Source organism: Pongo pygmaeus, chromosome 3, assembly GCF_028885625.2.
Source record: "Pongo pygmaeus isolate AG05252 chromosome 3, NHGRI_mPonPyg2-v2.0_pri, whole genome shotgun sequence".
Taxonomy (NCBI): domain Eukaryota; kingdom Metazoa; phylum Chordata; class Mammalia; order Primates; family Hominidae; genus Pongo; species Pongo pygmaeus.
Genome location: NC_072376.2, coordinates 165,559,164 through 165,582,423, shown reverse-complemented (window position 1 = coordinate 165,582,423; position 23,260 = coordinate 165,559,164). Strand labels below are relative to the sequence as shown.

The following is a 23,260-nucleotide window of genomic DNA, read 5'->3' as shown; positions in this document are numbered from 1 at the left end:
CTTCCTGTTTCATCCCTTCTCTTTGTCATTTTTTGAGAGAGTATAATTTTTGATGTAGGTTTTCAAAAGACAGTTATTGAGCACTTAATATGTGCCTGACACTGTCTACATCACATCAAAACAACCAGTTAAAAATAAAATAATTTGAGTAAACTTAGAACTCAGAGAGGTTAAGTGGCTTGTTCAAGTTCACATGGCAGGTTCGTAGCTGATAAAGCTCAATCTAGAGAAAAGTTTCTTTTAAAAATGTATTTTCATTCTCTTTTATTATTTTGTTAAAATAAGAGATATTTCATAAATTAAAAGACAAATTATAGATTAGAAAAAGAAGAACACTCAGCAGCAAGAAAGCCAGCCACCATGAGGCTAATACAGGAAAGTACTCGGTGAATGGTGTGTCTGTCACTCAGCACGGTCATTGACAACACTTAACCATTAATTGCAAGAAAACAGCAGTTTTGTGTGAGCTTTTTTTGGCCTGTCTGCTCAATTAAATCTTTGTGACCACTTCTAATTTTTTTCTTTGTGCAGAGGCTTCTTTCCTCTTTTCTTCTTTAGTCTCTCAAAGTCATTTAAAAGTATATAGATCCTTCTTGACTTACAGTGGGGTTAGGTCCAGAGAGACACATTGTAAGTAAAAAAATCTTAAGTCAAAAATGCACGATATTTTCAAATTATAATGTTTATCTAGAGATAGCCCCATCATAAGTCAAGGAGTGTAGTGAATACATATCAATTTTGCTCCATTGTAGAGTCAAAAAAATTGTAAGTTAACCATTGTAAGTCGGGGATCATCTGTAATTCAAGTATTAAGTGTCGGATTCTCTCAAATCTGAGCTTGATATTATGAGGGATACAAAGTAACAGTTTATAATCCTACAGGATGATAACCTCAAATAATATTATTAAAACACAGATGCACGTGCGCACGTGTGTGTGTGCATGTATGTGTTGGATGAGGGAAGATGTACTTACTTTTAAAAACCACAGCGTTGCTTCGATAGTGGCCCAGATTATATCTACAACATGGGCATGATCTATGTACATGACTAGGCTTGCCTCTGATGTTAGCCAGATGCATTACCTCAATCATTCCACCTGAGACCAGGCCTCTTGCAGGAAGGAGAAAGGACATTCTATTGAAGAGAAAGGAAGCCTGATCTAATTGTTATGTGACTTTGTGCTAAACTGAACTCTGCACTCCCCCCAAAAATGAGTTAGAGAGCATCATAACACAAGAAAGTTTTAACATAGGTTTATTGCCATCTTTGGAGACAGAGTACATGAGCTGTGGTCATAAAGAGGGATTGTTACAAGATAGACTGGTCAGGAGAACAAAGATGACTTATCTAATCCTGACTGCAACAAAGGGGCAATTATGAAACAAGGTATTACAGTTGCATCAGTCCTTATTTAACTGGTAGCATGCCCATTACATGCCTTCTTAAAGAAAACAATACAATGATGCTTTCTAATCAATTAAATTTGGTTTTATTTGTCAGCCTGTTACTATACAGGCTTTTGGGAAAGGTGTTCTACATTCTTTTTTTTTTTTTTTTTTTTTTTGAGATAGGGTCTCACTCTCTTGCCCAGACTAGAGTGCAGTGGTGTGATCTCAGCTCACTACAGCCTCAACCTTCCCAGTCTCAGGCAACCCTCCCACCTCAGCCACCCAAACATAAGGTATAAGGTTGGTGTAAAAGTAATTGTGGTTTTTGCCATTACTTTTAATAGCTGGGACTACAGACAAGAGCCACCATGCCCAGCTAATTTTTGAATTTTTTGTAGAGACAGTGTCTCACTATGTTCCCCAGGCTGGTCTCGAACTCATGGGCTCAAGTGGTCCTTGAGGCTCAAGTGCCCTGGCCTCCCAAGTTGCTAGAATTACAGGCATGAGCCACCACACTTGGCCCACATTCTTAAAATATCTGTCTAACATTCCTAGAAAAATTGCTCGCTAATGTTACCATCATAGTTAAGTTACCAAAACTGCTTTCAAACTGAAGGTTTGAAAAGGGATCACTTATTTGATTTGTTGCAATTCTGTGACAGTTTGCTAAGATCTTTTTAACAGAGAACTCTAGGACTTTTCAGAATTAAAAATGTCTAGGTTTATTCGATGATTCCACAGAGAGAATAAATAGCCAAAAAGACAGCAGGAAACATATCTAACTAAAAAAAGGAATGAGCATTTGGGAGAGAATGCCTCTAGGCACAAGTGGCGGACCAGGTCCCAGCTTGCTGCTTTACCAACATGCCTGATGTCCATCCCAGCACCAGTAAGAGCTGCTACACTCTGGGAGTGGCCTGATGTCCCACAGGCGAGGCAACTAGTAGCAGTGCTTTGTCAATTGCTCACGGTCCACAGAGCTGTGGCAGTGGGCACCACAGCTTGAGCTTCTTTTCCTCTTTGGTGCTTTAAGTTAAACAAGTTCTTGTTGATGGACAGTGTCCCACACTGAGCCTTCAAAATGCTTCTCCTTAGAAATTTAAAGTTTGTTTTGGAAGATGGTTGCTGAAAGCCTTTGGATATTTGAAACAATATTCATGCTAGTGTTTTACCAACAAACACTGGCTACTTATGTAAAACCTGCAAAATAAGGATTACTAACATTTATTCATGTGTCTGTGTGTCAGGCCTGGAGTATGGTATTTCTCATTTTCTCATTTATTATTTACAAAACAATAAAGCTCATGGTATAGTTATGTATGTTTTGCAGGTGAGATGAGATAAGAACGCTCCAGCTAAGAAAGGTTAATTTGCCCAATGTCACATAGCAAGAAAGTGAACCCTGATTCAGACTCAGACCAACTGACCCAGGGCTCTTATCTACTATGCTAAAAAAGCCACTTGTTAGCACACAGCAACGTTGGTAATATCATAAAAACAGCACACACGTAAACTACCCAGGGATAAACTTAACTGAAAAAATTCAGGCGATAATATAAAATGTTCAGATTTTTTTTGTGGGACATAAAAGACTTGAACGAATGGAGAGGTATACTGTGTTCCTGATGAAAGACTCAACAATGTAAAAATGGTCATCTTAAATTCAACCCAGTCATCTTAAAAATCCCTATGCACATTTAATCTGGAAGAATAACTGTGTGCAAATAGCCAGGACAATTCTAAAAGAAGGAAAAAGTGAAATTGTAAGATGGAATAAGGGTGGGGACTTCACAGGGAGCGTGTCATGCTTGATCAACAATTAAAACAGTGTACACTTGGAACCAAATTAGAATTAACATTTCATAGCAAGTGCATTATTTAATAAATAGTCTTGGGACAACTGACTAACATTTGGGTGGAAATTTAGAGCTCAGCCTCATGCTTTATACTAAAATATACTCCAGGTGAGTTTGAGTGTTAAAAAGAAAGAAAAAAAGCCAGAAAAAATATAGAAAAATATTATATAGCTTTAAGGAGGGAACCAGTTTGGAAGCATGACACACAAGTCAGAAATCATATTTGAAAAGGATAGATTTGGCCGGGCGCAGTGGCGCACACCTGTAATCCCAGCACTTTGGGAGGCCGAGGCAGGCGGATCACGAGGTCAGGAGATCGAGACCATCCTGGCTAACACGGTGAAACCCCACCTCTACTAAAAAAGTACAAAAAAATTAGCCAGGCGTGGTGGCAGGTGCTACCTGTAGTCCCAGCTACTCGGGAGGCTGAGGCAGGAGAATTGCGTGAACCTGGGAGGTGGAGCTTGCAGTGAGCCGAGATCGCGCCACTGCACTCCAGCCTGGGCAACAGCGAGACTCCGTCTCAAAAAAAAAGGATAGATTTAACTACATTAAAAACTCAATGTTCTTGTACTTCAAAAAACACAATAGGCTGGCTGGCCATGGTGGCTCACACCTGTAATCCCAGCACTTTGAGAGGCTGAGGTGGGTGGATTGCTTGAGCCCAGGAGTTCGAGACCAGCCTGGGCAACATGGCATGACCCTGTCTCCATAAAAGTTAGCTAGGTGTTGTGGCACACAACTGTAGTGCCAGCTACTGGGGGAAGGGGAGATGATGTGGTAGGATTGCTTGAGCCCAGGAGGTCGAGGCTGCAGTGAGCTAAGATCTTGCCACTGCAGTCTAGCCTGGGTGACATGGCAAGATCCTATCTAAATATATAATAATAATTGTTCCACTTTAAATATGAGCAGAGACTATTAATAAGCAATTCAGCAAAGGATGAAACTAAAATTACCAACTAAGCTTTGTAAAAGGTTTATTCTTTGTAGTAATAAAAAAAAACAGTAAATATGAAACATTTTCACCTATTGGACTCACACAAAAAAAGAAAATAATAATATTCAATGTTGGAGAGGACGTGGGGAAAAGGATATTTCCCTAAAGAGTAGTGTTGGAAGAATGTAAATTGTAAAAATTTCTAGGAAAGGGGGATAATTTGACAATGGGCCGTTAAAGCTTTAAAATTGTATGTACTTTGACTAACGATTCCTTTTCTAGAGATATATGCAAAGGTAACTATTGGAAGTTTCCAAAGAAGTAGCAATGTTTATAATAAATAAAAATTAAAAATTTGAAGTAGCCTAAATGTTTAACAATAAGGGATTGGCTAAAAAAATGTTTTTGATTTAGTGAGACAATAGAAAGCTATGTAGCCACTAAAAAGATGTTGTATATTTATTAGCAGAGACAGATGTTTACATGTGAATGAGAGTGAGAAAAGCAGATTACAGAACAATATATAAAATATGATCCCATTTTGTACAAAAAGGATATATATCATTATCACAGAAAAATCTTTGGGAGAATAAATACCAAAATGTTAATGTAGTGAGATTATTGGTATTTTTGTTTTGCTTATTTGTATTTTCTGTTTTTTAACCAATGAATATGGATGAATTTTATAATAATTAACTTTAAAAATCACTTCTATTATAACAGCTGGACAAAGATTAATGTTGTGGACAAAAGAGGGCTTTGCCTTTGTTGTTCAGCTGTATATTATACTCTGCTTCAAGTGGCTGAAATTTCAAGATAAGGTCACAAAGGAAAACATGCAATTCAGAGACTTATGTTCTATAGAGATAGACTCCCGGATCTTTCAAATATTCTCCTACTACCACCCAATTTCTAAGAAATTAAACCTCCTTAGCTAATTTAAAAGTTATTCAGGGTGACATAAGTGAAAGGGGTTGTCATATCTACTCTTCAGATGAAACATTTCTAAGTTTTCAACCAGGCTTTCATTTGAAATACATTTTGACATGGTTTGTCTTTTTTTTTTTTTTTTTTTTTTGAGACAGGGTGTCTCTCTTACCCAGGCTGGAGTGCAGTGGCACAATCACAGCTCACTACAGCCTCGAACGGTAGGGCTCCAGCAATCCTCCCACCTCAGCCTCCTGAGTAACTAGGACTACAGGTGTGCACCACCACACTTGGCTAATGTTTAATTTTTGTAGAGATGGGGTCTCACTGTATTGCCCAGGCTGGTCTCAAACTCCTGGACTCAAGCAATCCTCCTGCCTCAGCCTCCCAAAGAGCTGGGATGACAGGTGTGAGCCACCACGCCCACCCTAGTTTGTCCTTTTGTTCACTTCCCTGCCTCAGATAAAATTCTGTCCTCCCCCTTCTTTCCCATTGTTCTTCCCTCCTTATGATAGCTTCTGCCTGTCTTCACAACATGAACAAACACCACACACAAACATATACACAATGTCTCCTGCCCTTTCATGGATAGATCCATCCATTATCTATCTACTTATCTACCTATTTATCTATCTGTCTATCTATCTATCTATCTATCTATCTATGTGTGTCTCAGTTGCTCCGAAGTCCCTTTAGAAACACATGGAGTTTCACTGAGTAGGAGAGCACTGAAGTAGGAGTCAGAAGAATATCACCTATTGCAGACTATCCACACCTGTGAGCGAGGGAGATACCAGATCTCTTGATCATTATCATTCAAGCACTCCCTTGGAAGCAGAGGTCACTTCAAACAGAGGCCTGCTAGGATGTGAGTGAAGGGAGTACAGAACTAAAAAGAGAAGCACGAGGAAGGGAAGTGCCACCTGTTTTCCAGGAGACTTGGTGGAGCTGTGGGCCCACCAGGAAAAAGCTGTGGAGCCAGATACTTGGCAAAGACAACCAAGTTAGAAGCAAAAGACCAAATTAGCCAACAGCGTGGTCATGTTCAAATACCATGTTCATCATTTATGTCTGCTCACACCCCAGGATGCCCAATGTTTGAATTCTAAATGACACTGAGAAGGCCCCTCCAGCTCCTTTGTAGGTATGAACAAAACGGGCTATTGAAGACCTGCCAGGACCACAAACTCTTGAGAGAAAACAGCATGTGGAAAATTTGTTTCAGAAAAAGGCAGTTTGGCATGTATTCATAGAGAATGGGATTAGATTTATTAATCGGGGAACCCCCAACTCCATCTGGTTCTCTCTGCATCAGCACTGGGGAGGGCTATGAGGAGAAAGAGCTAGGGATTATTTTTTGGCTTTCATGGATTTCTTCCTCAGGGATCAAATATAAAATTCAGACTGACCTTCGTTTCAGAAATTGTAAGCTGGACACCACTGGCTTCCTGACGGTTTGTGATCTCTTCAGTCACCTCCATAATGGAGTGACCAGCTCTCTTTAGCTTCTTAGAAATATGTTACCGTTGGCCGGGCGCGGTGGCTCACACCTGTAATCCCAGCACTTTGGGAGGCCGTAGGTGGGCAGATCACAAGGTCAGGAGATCGAGACCATCCTGGCTAACATGGTGAAACCCCGCCTTTACTAAAAAAAAAAAAAATACAAAAAATTAGCCAGGCGTGGTGGTGGGTGCCTGTAGTCCCAGCTACTCAGGAGGCTGAGGCAGGAGAATGACCTGAACCCGGGAGGCGGAGCTTGCAGTGGGCCGAGATTGTGCCACTGCACTCCAGCCTGGGCGATGGAGCCAGACTCCGTCTTGAAAAAAAAAAAAGAAAGAAATATATTACTGTTTTGTGTGTGTGTGTGTGTGTGTGTGTGTTTTTTTTTTTTTACAGTGATAGTGAATCCTAAACCTGAATGGCGCTCATGTTTTCCAAGAGAAGCAGCCCCTGAGGAAGTCTGCTGAGGCTGCCAACAGAGGATGAAGAGGATACAAATTTAATTAATTTCAAATCAACATAGACACAAGAACCTTTGCTGTTTCTTCCAACGCCCACTCTTCCTAATGATGGCATCACTTGCACTTGGAAGAATGTGCAATTGAGAAGTACTAGGAAAAGGCCTGGCTGCCATCCATCGCTGCCTCTGAGGGTGGAGAAGGAGGCGGGTGATGTGCTCACTTCTGATCAACATGTGTTGCCTCCTTTCAGCCATCTTCTAGCTCACTGCACTCACTCTGGTCATGATAAATGTTCCTCACCTTTCTGCTTCATTCCTTAGGGCCTTAATCGGGAAGCTGTTTTATCGATGGTTTCCTTTTGGGTCACTAACCAGCTTTGGATAATTTCCTCTGATTATTCAAGTCCTGGGACAGGTAAACTACATTCAGCAGTAACTTTTCTTGAGGAGTGTTATGTCATGGAAAAGACACCAAACACAGCAAGTATTTTAATGAATACACCATCCCAGGGGGTCAGTAAGCTCTGCCTGCCAAGAAGACACAGTGAGAGGGGTCCACAGTCCTGATGAGATGGCGTTTGGTAACTTAGACCCTGACATGGCCAGGTCTGGTCACCCTTAAGAACTTCTCAGAGAAACTAGGAATCTTCATGAAAGAACTAATGTTCTCCTGAGCTGAAATTCCCTTGCTTGTCAGCATTTCTGCAAAGCTCACACTTGTTTCACCATACCTCCCTTGGATGTGACATGTGGGTAGGAAGTATGTGCAGGTGGGAGTCATCTGTCAGCCTTCTATGTTTCAGAGATCCTGAAGGTGGTTTGAAACAAACAGAAGAGGAGCAGGAAATATCCGTGCCTGTGGCAGATCTCGCTCATCATGCTTAGCATTCTCTCCTGCCAAGCTGGGATAAGCCTCATGTCCTAACACAGCACAACAGGAGGTCTCTGTCAGTCCATCAGAGATAACATTCTATGTGATATTTTTGACATCCTTGTGCTAAAAGCAATGGCATAAAATGGAAAAGGGCCTATTGACCACACCTACTCCAATAAAATCGATCTCCATTTATTCCTTAATTTTCTAAATCTGACCCCTTTAAAGCAATCTAGCAAATTGAGAATCCTCAGCTCTCCTTGGATACCTGATATTTTATTTCAAGAAAGAGACAAAGAAGGAAAATTTTATTTATTTTACTACCCACATATAAACCGAAGGGAGATGGGACTACCCAAACATTTGCTGCTCAATTTTGTGTCTTGTGCTTGAAAGTCTGCCCTAATGCATAACAAAAACTGCTTGTCTCCTACCTTTTGGGATCCCTTTAACAAGTATTTGCCTTCTGAACTACGTGGATAATTTCAAAGGCAGAATTCCAGACCAGAGAGGTCTTTCCATACAATGAAAGCTATAACTAGCTGGTTGTGTTTAACCACTGCTATCACGCTACCCTGGGACTGCATAGAGCTTTGACAAAAGACAGACTTCATGGTACATAACTTCAACAGATTTTCTGTCATATTCTCACCAGCACATCTGAATGAGGCTTTGTGTTTTCCTTGCTCTCTTGCATGTTCCTTTTCAACTCATGGCCCACAGTGACTCTCAGATATTTATGCCAAAATTGCATACAATTGTTTTCTGAATCATAACTTGTCTATTTTTCTGCCTATGTGTGCTACTTTCAGTTTGATTCTCATCAACATTTTGACTCTCAGAAGAGCCTCCATTTGCCTCTTTCTCTCTTTAGGTATCTAAGATCTTTGAATACCTGGGCCTTTACATTTGATCCAACCCTATCAAATAATGAACTTTTCAGAGAAGTATCTGGGGTCCTGGAACTTCATGTTGATAAAGTCATATTATATAATATGATAAAAATATTCTCATGCAGTATTTTAAATAATTTCAAATTCTAGAAGAAGCAAATTTCAGTGACATGTCATTGAGTTTTTATTTGGTAAAGCTATAATTGTGCAGCGTACAAAGCACTTTTTAAAAAGATAGTTTATTCTGTCAAGATATATGAAATTAGTATACAGCCAGAACAGTCAAGCCTCAATTCTTGTACCTTGTGTCTTTTTATTACTGTTTAATCAATAGATATCATATGTTTATGACAGTTCCAAGAATTGTTTTTAAACCCAAACTTAATTTTATGTTTCACACTATTGTTAGAAAAACAAAACAAAAAACAAAAAAACCCTCACTAATTTGCCCTAATTGGGTAGCCAATCAGAACAAAATCTGACTTTAGAATATTTAAAAGATATGTAAATTTGATTGCATTTTTGTACATTTTAAGCAAACTAGGTTAACAACAACATAGCCTAGTCAAACTTCTCAGGAAACTTGTTTTAATAAATATGTAAAAATACCCATTCGTGACTCTTGACCCACTGGTGTGACTCCTCCCTCTGGGAAGGGCTTTGTTACCCAATGCAAGACCACAGCCTGGATCCACCTTGATGTAGGTGGCTCCTGGATAACCCACATCAAACAAATGTGATAAAGATGAGTAAAACTGGTCTTGGGAAAATAATTTCGTAGTTTTTTTTTGTCCCAGTTATGCTGTATAATACAGGAGAACCAAAAGCTGTAAAATTATTTTATTTTATTTTTTAGAGACAGGGTCTCACTGTGTAGCCCAGGCTGGTTTCAAACTCCTGGGCTCAAGCAATCCTCCTGTCTCAGCCTCCCAAAGTGCTGGGATTACAGGCATGAGCCACTGAACCCGACCAGCTGTAAAATTATTATATTCATTTTCACTATGTGCTACTTCTCACCTGACTTTTTTTTTTTTTTGAGAGGGAGTCTCGCTCTGTCACCCAAGCTGGAGTGCAGTGTCACAATCTCGGCTCACTGCAACCTCCGCCTCCCAGGTTCAAGCAATTCTCTTGCCTTAGCCTCCCGAGTAGCTGAGATTACAGGCCTGTGTCACTATGCCCAGCTCATTTTTGTATTTTTAGTAGAGATGGGGTTTTCACCATGTTGGCCAGGCTGGTCTCAAACTCCTGACCTCAAGTGATCCACCAGCCTCGGCCTCCCAAAGTGCTGGATTACAATTGTGAGCCACTGTGTCTGGCCACACCCTGACTTTCATTGTAATCTCTGGATGTTTTATGTAACATATCTGGGCAATAGGGCTCATGGCAGAATTGGCCCTCGTGGTGCAGGCCTTCCAAGTTCCAAGTCTCATTTTTGGTAAGTCTTCCTCTGTTCCAACACCTGGATCCACCAGTTCCAACCGCCTGGATCGATCTTGATACTGAGAGCCAGGCAGATGCTTCTGCTGATCACTGCAGCTCTAGCAATGGAAATGCATGTGTTAAGAAAATACTTGTCTATTCTTTTGTTTTGGTTGTTTAAACTATTAACTCACACTGTCTCTGAAAAAAGGCCTTATGTTGACTAAAGAAAACATAGGCTGTAGTTTCAGCTTCTGTCAGAATTAGTACCAATTCTGAATCTGGTGGAGTGATAAGACGTGGTTTCATGCTGGGAAGACACAGCTGAAATCCTCTTTGTGGGAGAACATGGAAATTGTATACGAATTAAATGAACACATGTGACTTTTCACATTCAGAGACATTCAGGATGAATTCTGGGGTTTCCACTTAATAGCTATAACAGGCAGTCCAGAACAACTTCACATATAGAAGCATTTCTGCTATGTGACAATGACCAAAAGAGTTCCTGTATATTAGTGTCGAGTGGAATTTGTCAAATTGCAGAACCCAGACAACCAATTGCCTGAATTATTATTATTTTTTGTTTTTAGCAACTCTTTGGCTTTATCTTGATACTGTCTTGTCTGGCACCAAAGTTTTATTTCCTTCTTAGTCCTCCTGGGGATTTTTTTGGGGTTTTTAAAAAATTTTTCTTCTTTTGAGACCGGGTCTCACGCTGATGCTCAGGCTGGAGTGCAATGGTGTGATTATGGCTCACTGCAGCCTCAACTTCCCAGGCTCAGGTGATTCTATTACCTCAGCCTCCCAAGTAGCTGGGACTACTGGCGTGCACTACAGGACTGGCTAATTTTTTGTATCTTTTGTACAAATAGGGTTTCACTATGTTGCTCAGGCTGGTCTTGAACTTCTAGGTTCAAACAATCCTCCCACCTCAGCCTCCAAAAGTCCTGGGATTACAGGCATGAGCCACCATAACCGGCTGGAATTATTTGTACCTGGACCTGGTGTTTTGTTTTTTTGCCCTACTATCTTTTCTAAATAACATATCATGTTCCTGAGATAGCAGTACATACAATTATGTAAAATAGAGCTTTATATGAACTCTGTACATGCGCTAAGCTCTTTTTGAATGATATTTTAAGAAGTTTCTAAACCAAAGTGCTTAAGATAACATGAAGACGTTAATTTCATGAAGACTGTACAAGTTTAGAAGTACAACGTAGACCTGTTTAAGACAAAGGTGGATGGGCTTTGGGGTTTTTTTTACAACTGGACTTCAGGTACAGAAGGCTTGGGTAATGGTACTCCTCAGTTCATATCACCTTATCATTAGCCTTTAGTATTTTGTAAATACGTAACTGGACTTTTATGAAAAGCATATTCTTAACAGTTTTCGATTTCCTTTTTTTTTTTTTTAAGATAGGGTTTTGCTCTGGTGCCCTGGCTGGAGTGCAGTGGCACGATCTTGGCTCACTGCAGCCTCCACCTCCCAGGCTCAGGTGATCCTCTTGCCTCGGCCTCCCAAGTAGCTGGGATTATAGGCGTGCACAACTACATGCACAACTAATTTTTGTGTTTTTAGTAGAGACGGGGTTTCGCCATGTTGGCCAAGCTAGTCTCGAACTCCTGGGCTCAAGTGATCCGCCCACCTCAGCCTCCCAACATGTTGGGATTACAGGCATAAGCCACCATGCCCAGCCAGTTTACATTTCTTTGGTCTGCATGTAAAAGACTAAAGAATGATATGTAGCTACTACACTGCAGCAAACAACATTTTTCCAGTGTAAAAATCAGTGGAGAGGAAGCAATGTATTACTCTGACTTTGATGAAACACCTCAAATTATCAATAATGCCAGGAACATGTGAAAACTCCACGTTTAATAAATGCCAGCTTTCAGAAAAAGCAGAGATTATAGGTATTCAACAAGTTAAAAAATAATCTGGTAGATTAGTAATAATTTAACACATGTGTATCTTGTATTTAAAGTTAACTGAAAATTACGTTAAAAAAAACACTGTGTTTGACTTTCTTTTGTTTTACAAGTGATGCAGAGTATCTGCTGAGAACGTCAGTTAGATCATCTGATGTCATATTTACCAGTTAGCTTCTGTCCCAGCAGCATATAAATTCTACCTTGTAAGCCTCATGTTAGAAGTGGTCCCAGCCAGGCACAGTGGCTTACTTCCCAACACTTTGGGAGTCCACGGCTGGTGGATTGCCTGAGTTCGGGAGTTCGAGACCAGCCTGGCCAACATGGTGAAACCCCATTTTTACAAAAATGCAAAAATTAGCCGGGTATGGTAGTACACACCTGTAATCCCACCTACTCGGGGGGCTGAGGCCCAAGAATCACTTGAACCCAGGAGGCGGCAGTTGCAGTGAGCCAAGATTGTGCCACTGCACTGCATCCTGGGTGACAGAGCAAGATTCTATCTCAAAGAAAAGAAAAAGAAATGGTCCCGTTGCTACGGATTAGAACTAATTTGTAAAACTATCAGAATTTTAAGACTGATTAAAGGTTTTAGGTGTTTTTCTCCTACTTTGCATACTGAGAATAATATGTATAGTATTTTTCCAGTATGATTTACAATTTTATAAATGTCAGTATATATATGTATATATAAATTATTCTCAACTCCGTTTTTTTTAAATAAAATAAGTACATGTTTGTGTGCTAAGTTGCTCATTTGGCAGTGATAGATTGAAAAACACTTATAAATTTAAAAATAAAGCACTATAAGATATGAGGAATGAATAGCTTCTACATGAATTTCTATGTAATTATTGAATATCAATATTTAGAATAAAAGCGTATTTCAGGGTGAGATTTGTTTACTAAAATGTTTTATTTACTAAGAGTAGAGGTGAATTATGCATCTTTATAAGGAAAAGTTCTTTTAATTTCTGTCTATGAAAAAGAATTCATAATTCATAATTCTTAATTGCCCTCTTTTGATCCATATAATTCTTTAAATAAATGAAACAATACCAATTCAAAAAGGGACCTGCTTTGTGTAAAATTGTCTAACCTAAAAATTAAGTAGACTTTCTGCATATCTAAAATATATTATTACACATTCTTGTCTTTATTCTTCCTTACAAAACATTTTTAAATGAAGGAATGAAATTTTAATTGTTTATGAGAATATAACTTTTAAAAATATTTCGAATAGGCCAGGCATGGTGGCTCATGCCTGTTATCCCAGCACTTTGGGAGGCTGAGGCAGGTGGATCACCTGAGGTCAGGAGTTCAAGACCAGTCTGACCAATATGGTGAAACCCTGTCTCTACTAAAAATACAAAAATTAGCCAGGCATGGTGGCTGTTGCCTGTAATCCCAGCTACTCGGGAGGCTGCGGCAGGAGAATTGCTTGAACCTGGGAGGCAGAGGTTGCAGTGAGTGCCAATATTGAGCCACTGCACTGCAGGCTGGGTGACAGAGTGAAACTCCATCTCAAAAAAAAAAAAAAAAAAATTCTAGTAAAAATGGAAAAATCCACAAGAAAACCTTCTCTTTTTTTCCTGATTACTTACTTTTCTTCATGCCTTTAATTTTAACCTCATCTCACACCTTGATATTAGAAGAAAGCAAGGCTGAACGGCAGATTCATAAGATATAGATAACATGAAGACTTCCTTGAATAAGGATTTATTCTTTCGGCTCACAAAGACCAGTCAGTATTATTGACAAACAACAGGCAGGAAGATTTCTCCTAAAAGTCTCAACTAAAGTTAAACCTGGTCCATTATGGCATCAATCTACCCCTAGAAACTGATGCAGAGTCTCTTTCCTCCCTGTTTTATCTAGAACTTAGCCAGCCTGGAGACAGCATGGACCCAAAGAGTATGCAGTCCCACAGAGTTAGGGAAAGGATGCATCTTGACGCATTCATCATGTGGATCAGTTAGGAATTAAGTTCCTGATTCAAGGTGAGCTGGTATGGTCGCTCCCTGGTCATCCAGGACACGAGTTCCTTCTAACTCTTCCCCACCTTCATTAGTACAGGGCTTCTTTCCTGTGTTGCCACATGATCCAAAATGGTAGTTGTAACTCCAGCATGATATTCACAAGACGGAAAGAGAGGAAACCAGCACAAGGGTGAGCCTCCCAAGTAGGTCAGCCACTTTTAAAGAGCTTTCCTGCCAGCCCAGTGAAGCAACTCTGCTTACATCTCATTGGCCAATCTTTGCAAGGCAGCAGGGGGCAGTCATCTCTATGGTTGGTACATTATCACTTCCAACAAGAAGGGATTCTGTCTCACAAAGTGGTGGAGGAATATTGGGTATCTGAAGAGGTAGCCACCCTGGCCAGAAGGTGCTAAACATTAAACATACATCATCTCATTTTAATCCTAGTAATTACTTATGAGGTAGGTTTAGAGAACTTATACCTTGTTCCATGTCTCTCCAACTCCAAAACACAAGTTTTTAATCACTGCACTGCACTGCATCCCCAATAATTAGCCATAGGAAAGTGTTTTAAAAGGCATCACTTGGCGGGGTGCGGTGGCTCACACCTGTAATCCCAGCACTTTGGGAGGCCGAGGCAGGCGGATCACCTGAGTTCAGGAGTTTGAGACCAGCCTGGCCAACATGGTGAAAGCCCGTCTCTACTAAAAATACAAAAATTAGCCAGGCATAGTGGCACGTACCTGTAATCCCAGCTACTCAGGAGGCTGAGGCAGGAGAATCACTTGAACCTGGGAGGCGGAGGTTACAGTGAACCGAGATCACACCATTGTACTCCAGCCTTGTCTAAAAAAAACAAAAAAACAAAACAAAAAAGGTTTCAGTCATTGTCAAGGATTCCTTAAGGTGAGTATAGCCTGAGATAAGAAGTAACAGAGGCTGCAGGCTGAGATAAGAAGGAACAGAGGCAGTGAAGGCAGGACCCTAGGCCCAGAAGCAATGGTCTATCATGCTGAGAAAAAAGCCAGGGCTTAGAATAGGGGTGATAAGTAAAAAGCCTAGTTTTAAAATCTAAGTACTGGTAAGGGTTTGGTCACCAGGTGAAAAAATAAAATTCCCACTTACTAGAGCTGACATAAACAGCATATGATCCTTTTTAAGGTTGCAGTGGAGAGGCATGTCCAGGGACTCTCAAGTTAGAGACAGGTGTGTTTAGTGCTAGAATTGGAAAGACATTCAAGCAGACTGGCATGTTGCCTCTTCACAGCCATAGTCATGCTGGCTTGCAGGATACTCCAGCCTAGAATGTATATAGGACTGTGGAGAACAGCAAAATCAGCATTGCTTGGGATTCAGCCTGAGCTCAAGTGGCCCATGCCTGGAGGCATCCAGTGTTCATACTTCCCAAGAGAGAAAACCTGATTGGATGGGTGTTTCAGCAGTCTATTGCTGCTTAAACACCTCAAAACTTAGCAGCTTAAAACAACAACACTCATTTATTTTTCACACGAATCTGCAATTTGCATGAGGCTCAGTGCAAATGGTTCAACTCTCTCCCACATGGCATTGGCTGGGCAGTTCAACTGGATCTGGGGGTCCCACTTTCAGATGACTCACTTACATGGCTGGCAAGTTTGTGCTGGCTGTCATATAGGAGCCCAGCGAAGCCTGTGGTCCAGGGGCCTTGGCTGTTACCATTTGGGCCTTTCCATAGACTCCTTGCGCTTCTTCACAGCATGGCAGCTGAGTTCCAAGAGCAAGTGCCCCAGGAGAGCAAAGTAGAAATGCATAGCATTTTTGTAATCTAGACTCAGAAATCACATCGCATCACTTCTGCCATACTTTATTGTTTGAGACAGTTACAAAGTCTACCTAGGTTCAAGGTGAAAAGGACATAAACCCCACCTGTCCTTGGAGGCGTGTCAAAGCCACATTACGAGAAGAGCAAATGAGATAAGGGATTTGTTGCAGGCAGTGTTGGAAAATATGATCTGCCCAAATTGGTGTGTCTTCATGCAATATCGAGGAAATATATTAGGTAGTTTCGTGTCAAGGAACATTGTGGATATTTGACCTCCCTGAATCCAGTGCCTATATGCTCTTTGGCTTGGACACAGACCCCTGGTCCAGTAGTCTGTAGTAGGTGGTAGAACTAGTTTTACCAACTACATGAGTCATGAGCCATGGGACTGAATGGGTTGTAGGTGGATCAGACACATAGAAATGTATGACTACTCTCAAAGCATGAGGTTAAAATGGGAGCAGATTAGACTGAGCACCTTGAGGGTAGGGATCCGTTTTACTCATCTCTGTATCCTGAAAAGTGCTTGGCGCTACTGCATGCTCAATAATAATGGAAGACCCAATTATTTAATGAGGTAGGAGTTACATATCATCTTTCCTTAAGTACCTAATCAGTCTTTATCATCAGTGAGTGCAGAACCCAAATGTGGTATTGTTCATCTTCCATCACCATTTTCTCCCAAGTTTCCTGGTTTAATTGCATTTTCCTCACTTTCCATCTAATGGATCCTGATGTCATTCTTTATCTTTATTTTATATTGTCCTATTGTGTGTATTGTATTTTATTTTTAGCTACATTAAATCCAATGTGGAAGGAAGCAGAGAATGATCATAATTGAACTAACAAGCAAGTGGAGGTGGAGAGAAAGTGGCCCCAATTTGGAAGGTGAAGGAAAACTGGGGATGGAGCCTAACAGATCATTAAAATGCTCGAAGCGGCTCTTTCCAACCCAGATCTGGGCTTCTCTTCTTTGCCCTCTGGAGGGTCCACAGAGAAAGGAAATACAAGTTTCATTAAGAAAAAGAGGAAAGCATCTATTTTAGGTGACAATACAAGCACAAGAGAAGGATTGTTTCTTCTCTGGGCAGGAAGACAGATTCACAAAATAAGAGGCACTGTAAATCCTTCCTGAGATGTTCCCCAGCACCTCCGAATGTCACTGAGACCAATTAAGCCAGTTAATGGGCTAAGACCCACTCACCTCTTAACTCCATGAAATCCATGAAGAAATACTTCCATCTTATTACAAGTGCCAACTGATTGCTTTTTACCTGGCGTGAAGGTGCCTTTCCATTCATAACCCACCCCGTCCCATTCCTAAGGGACACCCATCCTTCCTCTTGGCTTGTACTGTCAGACCCTCTGCCTTCCGGCAACGGAGATGAAGATTCTAAGGAAGCAGCCACATGAATTCACGTCAGGATCAGTGTTCCAGGGGCGTCCAGAGCATGAGCAAGAGAAGCAGGGTGGGAGGATGTGAGTTAAACAGGAAAAACTAAGATTAGTTGTTAAAACCAAAGGGGCAGGGGAGGGGTCAAAATCTGGAATATAAATTAGAGGTAACAGGGAATCAGAGGCAGACTGGAAGGGGCAGGAATGAGGTGAGGAGAGGCAGTTTCCACAACGGAGCTGAGCTGTGCAGTCTGCCTTTATTGGCCGCTGGTTGCACAGTGAACAGGGGTCAGTGTGGCCTGAGAGTGCAAGGCTGGGAAGGACGCTAGATAGCCAATACCTTCTTTTTGTCAGCATTGCCCAGTTTCCCTGTTAGGTTAGAAAGCCCAGTTCCAGAGAGACAGTGTGAATCACAGACCCTAAACTTGAACCCACGCTCCCACAGCATCAGGGCACACATGCTGACTCCCATAAGAGCCATGCAAATGCTAGGAGCTAACTGGGTCAACTGCGGGAGAGGGCAGCTCCACCCATACATTTGGCCTTATCCAGAGCCGGTGACATGAGGCCCAACACTTTTCTTTGCATTAAAAAAAAATATATACACACACACACACACACACACACACACACACACACACATAGCATTATATATATACTAAATAAATACACTTCTAATTGTCTCTCTGTAAGTGTAATAGTGGTGTGTTTGTTTAAACAAGACTCTTGGTTCCAGTGAGAAAATGTCCAACTCAAACTAGTCCAGACCAAAAGGAAATTTATTGGTTCATGTCATCATGCTGGGAAAGGGCAAGAAGTTGCCAATTCCAGGGACAACCAGAACCAGGTAAAACTGACATGAGTAACAACTAGACCAGGGACTCAAACCCTGTCAGACTTCTCCAGTATTTTGTCTTTCATTCATTCTCTGGGACCAGCTTTCTCTACAGGGCTGTAATTATTGCATCTGGGAGCTCCAGGAGTCTTCCGTCTTTACCACCAGAGTAGAAGGAAAACTCCTTCCCTGGGTCTAATATTTAAAAGCTCCCCCCCAACCACCAGAGGAGTTTGATTAGACTATCTGGGTTTTACGCCTAACCCAGTAAAAATGCGTACAGCAATGGAGTGGGCCTGACATTTTTCTCTACTCCTGCAGGTGAGTGAGTGAATGGGCGGGTGGTGGGTGGTTAGGTGGTTGGCAGTGGGGAGGAGATACAGGGGAAAGCAGTTTCTAAAGGGAATCAGAGTGCTAGGAACAGATGCTGGGCACTCGGGAGCAGCCAAACGCAGAGGTATCCACCATGCATGTTTCTTTCCCTCTGTACTTACTTATCCACATCTAGAGAGTCAGAAGTTGAGAATGAGCCAGGTTCTCTGGATGGTGGATTTACTAATGCTTTTCATTTCCTTCTTTGTGCATTTTTAATATTTTCCAAATGTTCTACAACACAGACATATTGCCTTGTAGCATATGGTTTTTTTTTTTAAAAAAAATAGGGTGAATACATTTTATTAACCAAAGAAGAAATATTAAGAACCAAAACAGAAAAATCCTAATTTTAGGTCTAATATTCTTATAGCATAAATGTTGCTTGAAAATCATTTGCAAAACTGAACAAATATATTGAGGTGTATGTGACCAGAACCATTTTTTGTAGGAAAGAGAAAGGATCTTGAAAGGGGAGGTAGAAAACCCTTAAAGATTTGCTTCTTGGTATGGGAGGTACAGGTTTTTTCTGCATGCATTCGTTTAATCCAGGCTGAACACTCTGCCCATTTCCCTTTGGAAACTATGGGAGAATCGGGGAACTTTCTGGGTCTCTGTATTCACCTTGTGGCTCAATTCACCAGTTAGGGCAGGAGAGGAGGATGTTAAGGCAGTTGTGAAGACCCTGAGAAGCTAAATGGGAACAAGGCAGAACTGGAAACATTTTTTCTTCCCATAATGCATAATGTCTAATCACTTAGATTCTTTTCATGTTTTTGCTGTAAGGATCATTTAACATGAAAGAATATTTTGAGTAAAGAGCAAAACTAACCTCCATTTTAAATTCTGTTCCTTGTATACTTCTGTAGTTGCTATAATTTCTACAATTAACATATACATATTTCACAGAGTAAAAAAATGTATATTGCAAATAAAATCCAGTTAAATTTTTTAAAAAATCATTTTGAATTCCACCAGCCTAGCAAAGCAATTTTCATTTTTAGGAGTGTGTCGGAGTCTCCATCTATCTCTTTCTAAGAAAGAGAAAGTGAGAAGGGTCTGGAAGTGGACCACAGCATGGAGTTACACAGGATGACTTCCTCCAGCAGCCCAGAGGGAGCATGCAATGGTTTCCTGAAAAGAGAAGGAGCATTTATCAGCTGCAGTGGAAGGGTCAGTGGGAGAGGAACCTAGTCAGAAATCCTGGACAGAGAAAATACTAGAAGGCTTCCCTCAAGATGCCACTGGGATTCACTCATTCTGCAAACATTTTCCTGAGTGCCTACTATGCACCAGGAGTTAAAGATACACAGAGGAGGTGAGATATTGCAGAAAAGCCGATGGCCCCTGGAGCCAGACTGCCTGGGTTTAAAGCTGCTTCTGTGCCTCTGGACAGGTTACCTAACCTCTTGGTGCCCCAGGTCCCCCACAAGACTTTAGGAAAAACGACTTGAGTTAATAGATACGAATGCTCGTATCTATTGAGAGTGCCCAGAGTGTGGTTAGGATTCTGTCATGCTGGTTGTTACTATTGCAGTCTATGCACTTGAGGAGTTCACAGTCCAGTAGCTGAAAGAGCACAAACTGGAAGTCTGTGGGACAAGACGGAGGATGTGACAGGTGCACTTTTCTAAGATAGAGAGTTGCTGGGTGGCTCCCTCCTAGACGGTTGATAGATCATGCTGCCCCAAAGTCTGAGCCCAAGTGTTATTTTGTAGGTCACTGGGTCACAGCAGGCATTCTCCCACAGTGAGAGTCATTCTAAGCAGGAATGATGAGATGATGATGAAGACTTTTATTGAGTACTCACTCTGTGACTGGCACTTTTCTAAGTGCTTCATGTGAATTAACTTGCTTAACTCCCCAGGACACCAGTAAACTATTGCCCCCATTTTACAGATAGGGAAACTGGGGCACAGAGAAATGAGGCGATTTGTCCATGGTCACACAGGTAGCTGGTGGACAAGCTGAGAGTTGAACACAGGTAGTCTGTGTCCCACATCAGCCTGCATGTTACCAGCATCATGTTGAAGATATATCGTGGACATCAACTGCAAAAGAATTGTGCCAAGTGTGACCCTGGATACTATTCACCCACTTATTTGAGTGTCATTCATTTGTTGCTTCAGTTGACATTTCCTGAGCCTCTTGTCTAAGTAGGGCACAGTGAGCCCTCTTGGGTACAAAAAGGAAGCCAGGATCCTCCTGTCAACAAGTTGGTTCGTTAGATAAGGCTTATGCCCAAACACAGAGTAGCAGGTTCCCCACGAGGAGCATTTGCAGTGCTCAGACACAGGAAGAAGGGATGGATGACTCTGGGTTGGAGAGAGCAGTTGAGCTTGAGCTGGGTTTTAAAGGACAAAAGGCCCTTCAAGAAAATGGCATTCCCGCCCTGGGGAGGGTGTGAAGAAGGTGTGAGTCGGAAAGCGCAGGACTGCACAGCTTGGCTGCAGCACTCAGGGTGCATAGGGGGAGTGGCAGGCAATGAAGGCTGCACTGGTGGCTAGGGCCTCCTTGAAGAGCCCTTGAACTCTGGTTTGGCAAGTTGGATTGCATTTAGTAGGAAGTGAGGAGCTTCTGGAGGCTTTTAAGAATGGATCCTCTTCCCCTTATGTAGTCTGGAGACAGTGCACAGAAATGGTCCCTCTAAGAGGAAGAAGAAAAAGGAAGAACAGGTCATCAGCCTCAGATCTCAGGTGGCTGAAGGAGAGAATGTATTTGGTGCCTGCCACATCTTTGTCTCCTTCAATGACACTTTTGTCCATGTCACTGATGTTTCTGGCAAGGGAACTACCTGCCATGTGGCTTCTGCAATGAAGATGAAAGCTGACAGGATGAATCCTCTCCACACACTGCCGTGTTGAGTGCCCAGGAGGTGGCCCAGCAGTGCAAGGAGCTGGGGCATTACTGCCCTACACATTTGCAAACTCCAGGCCACAGCAGGAAATAGGACCAAGCACCCTGGACCTAGGACCCAGTCAGCCCTCAGAACCCTTGCCTGCTTGGGGATGAAGATCGGGGCAGATCGAGGATGTCACTCCCATTCCCCTCCGACAGCACTAGAGGAAGGAGGATTGCCATGGTCACCACCTGGGAGCAGAAGTCCTCAAAATATTGTCTGTTAATAAATTGCCTTCATGTGTAAACAGCAACAACAAAACAAATAATGGGAGTCAAATGATCAACACTGGGATTTGAAGAATGATCCCCAGCGTGTGGAGGGGGAGTTCAGGAAGAGAAGGCAGGGGAGAGAAAATGAGCGCAGCAGCAGGGGGAATCAAGAAAAGAGGAGGAAAGAAAGAGGAAGGGCACTGCAGAGTGATCAGGTCACTGCCAACCCTCCCTTTGCTGCTTAAAACCTTTCAAATGGCTTCCCATTGGTTTGAAAGGAAGCTCAAAGTCAGCACGGTCTGCATCGTGCCTTTGCCTCTTTGGCTCCTAGAGCTTCAGCCAACAGCCTTCTTTTCACTCATGGAGTATATCAGCCCCTTCCTTCTCACCTGCTGTTTACTCTGCCAGAAGTGTGACTGCCTTCCCTACTCTTTACCACATTAGGTTCCATTCATCCTTCAGATTTTAGCTCAGTGTGTGTTCTCAGTACTTTTTCTTTGTAGCACTTGACCCAGTGGCAATTTTACAATTGTTTGCGTGATTATTTAAGTAATGCCTGTCTTGATTGTAAGCTTCCTGACAAGGGGTAAATGTCTGTTTGGCTTATTCTTGTATCCTCAGCATCAATCATCTCTTGAGATAATATGCTCTTAAAATATTAGATCAATGAACGGAGAATCTGAAAGATTTGGTAACTGAATGAATAAGAGGATGAAAGATAACACCAGGTTTTTAATCACTAGTGACAGGTAAAGTGGTGTTGCCATTTACAGCAACAGGGAACACAGGGGAAACAGTTTCCCGGGGGTGATTATGAATCCGGCATTGTACATACTGACTTGGAGGTGCCAGCAGGTTGTCAATTTGTCCAGCAGACCATAACAAATTTACCACCACAGTTTAAGGGAAATATTACAGCCAGGGAAATAAAGAATGAAGAGTTTGAAGATGTATCCGTAAGAATTAGTTTGCCTTCATGTAGAAAAAAAAAATCCAAAAGGATAAAGGCTTAATATGTAAGGGTTTATTTTTCTCCCACATGAAAGCAGTTTGGGGCTGGGCTCAGCGGCTCATGCCTGTACTCTCAACACCGTGGGAGGCTGACGAGTGAGGATCACTTGATCCCAGGAGTTCAAGACTACCCTGGGCAACATAGTAAAATCCTCACCCCCAATCCTCCTCTCTACAATTTTTTTTTTTTATTAGCTGGGCGTGGTCACATGTGCCTGTAGTCCCAGCTACTCTGGAGGCTGAGGTGGGAGGATTGCTTGAGCTCAAGAAGCAAGTCTGCAGTGAGCCCTGATTATGCCACTATACTCCAGCCTGGGCAACAGAGCGAGACCCTATCTCAGAAACAAAATAAAAGAAAACCAGCAGTTCAAAGATAGAAAGTCCAGGGCGGGTAGGCCGGCTCCATGGTCATCTGAGAATCATGCTCCATCTCTCTGTGCCGCCGTTGTTAGCGTGTGGGTTCTATCCTCAAATTCTCCTTTGGTAGTCATCAAAACTTCCTTCCTGGCAGTAGGAAGGAAGAAGGGGGAAGGTGAAATGAACTCTCCGAAAACTCTGATCCACT

The 23,260-nt window shown here is 41.8% G+C and overlaps 1 protein-coding gene and 1 pseudogene across 1 annotated transcript in view; both read left to right on the top strand.

Annotated features, from left to right (window-relative positions):
• TMEM154 (transmembrane protein 154) overlaps positions 1-9,447 on the top strand; it is a 54,199-nt gene extending 44,752 nt beyond the window's left edge. Inside the window, exon 7 of the mRNA XM_054485752.2 lies at positions 7,007-9,447. Within this exon, the coding sequence (XP_054341727.1) occupies positions 7,007-7,022 (16 nt within the window). The 3' untranslated portion in view covers positions 7,023-9,447. The remainder of the gene's footprint in view (positions 1-7,006) is intronic.
• Positions 9,448-17,355: 7,908 nt separating this feature from the next.
• On the top strand, positions 17,356-21,636 carry LOC129035294 (small ribosomal subunit protein uS11-like; annotated as a pseudogene).
• The last annotated feature ends 1,624 nt before the right edge of the window (positions 21,637-23,260 follow it).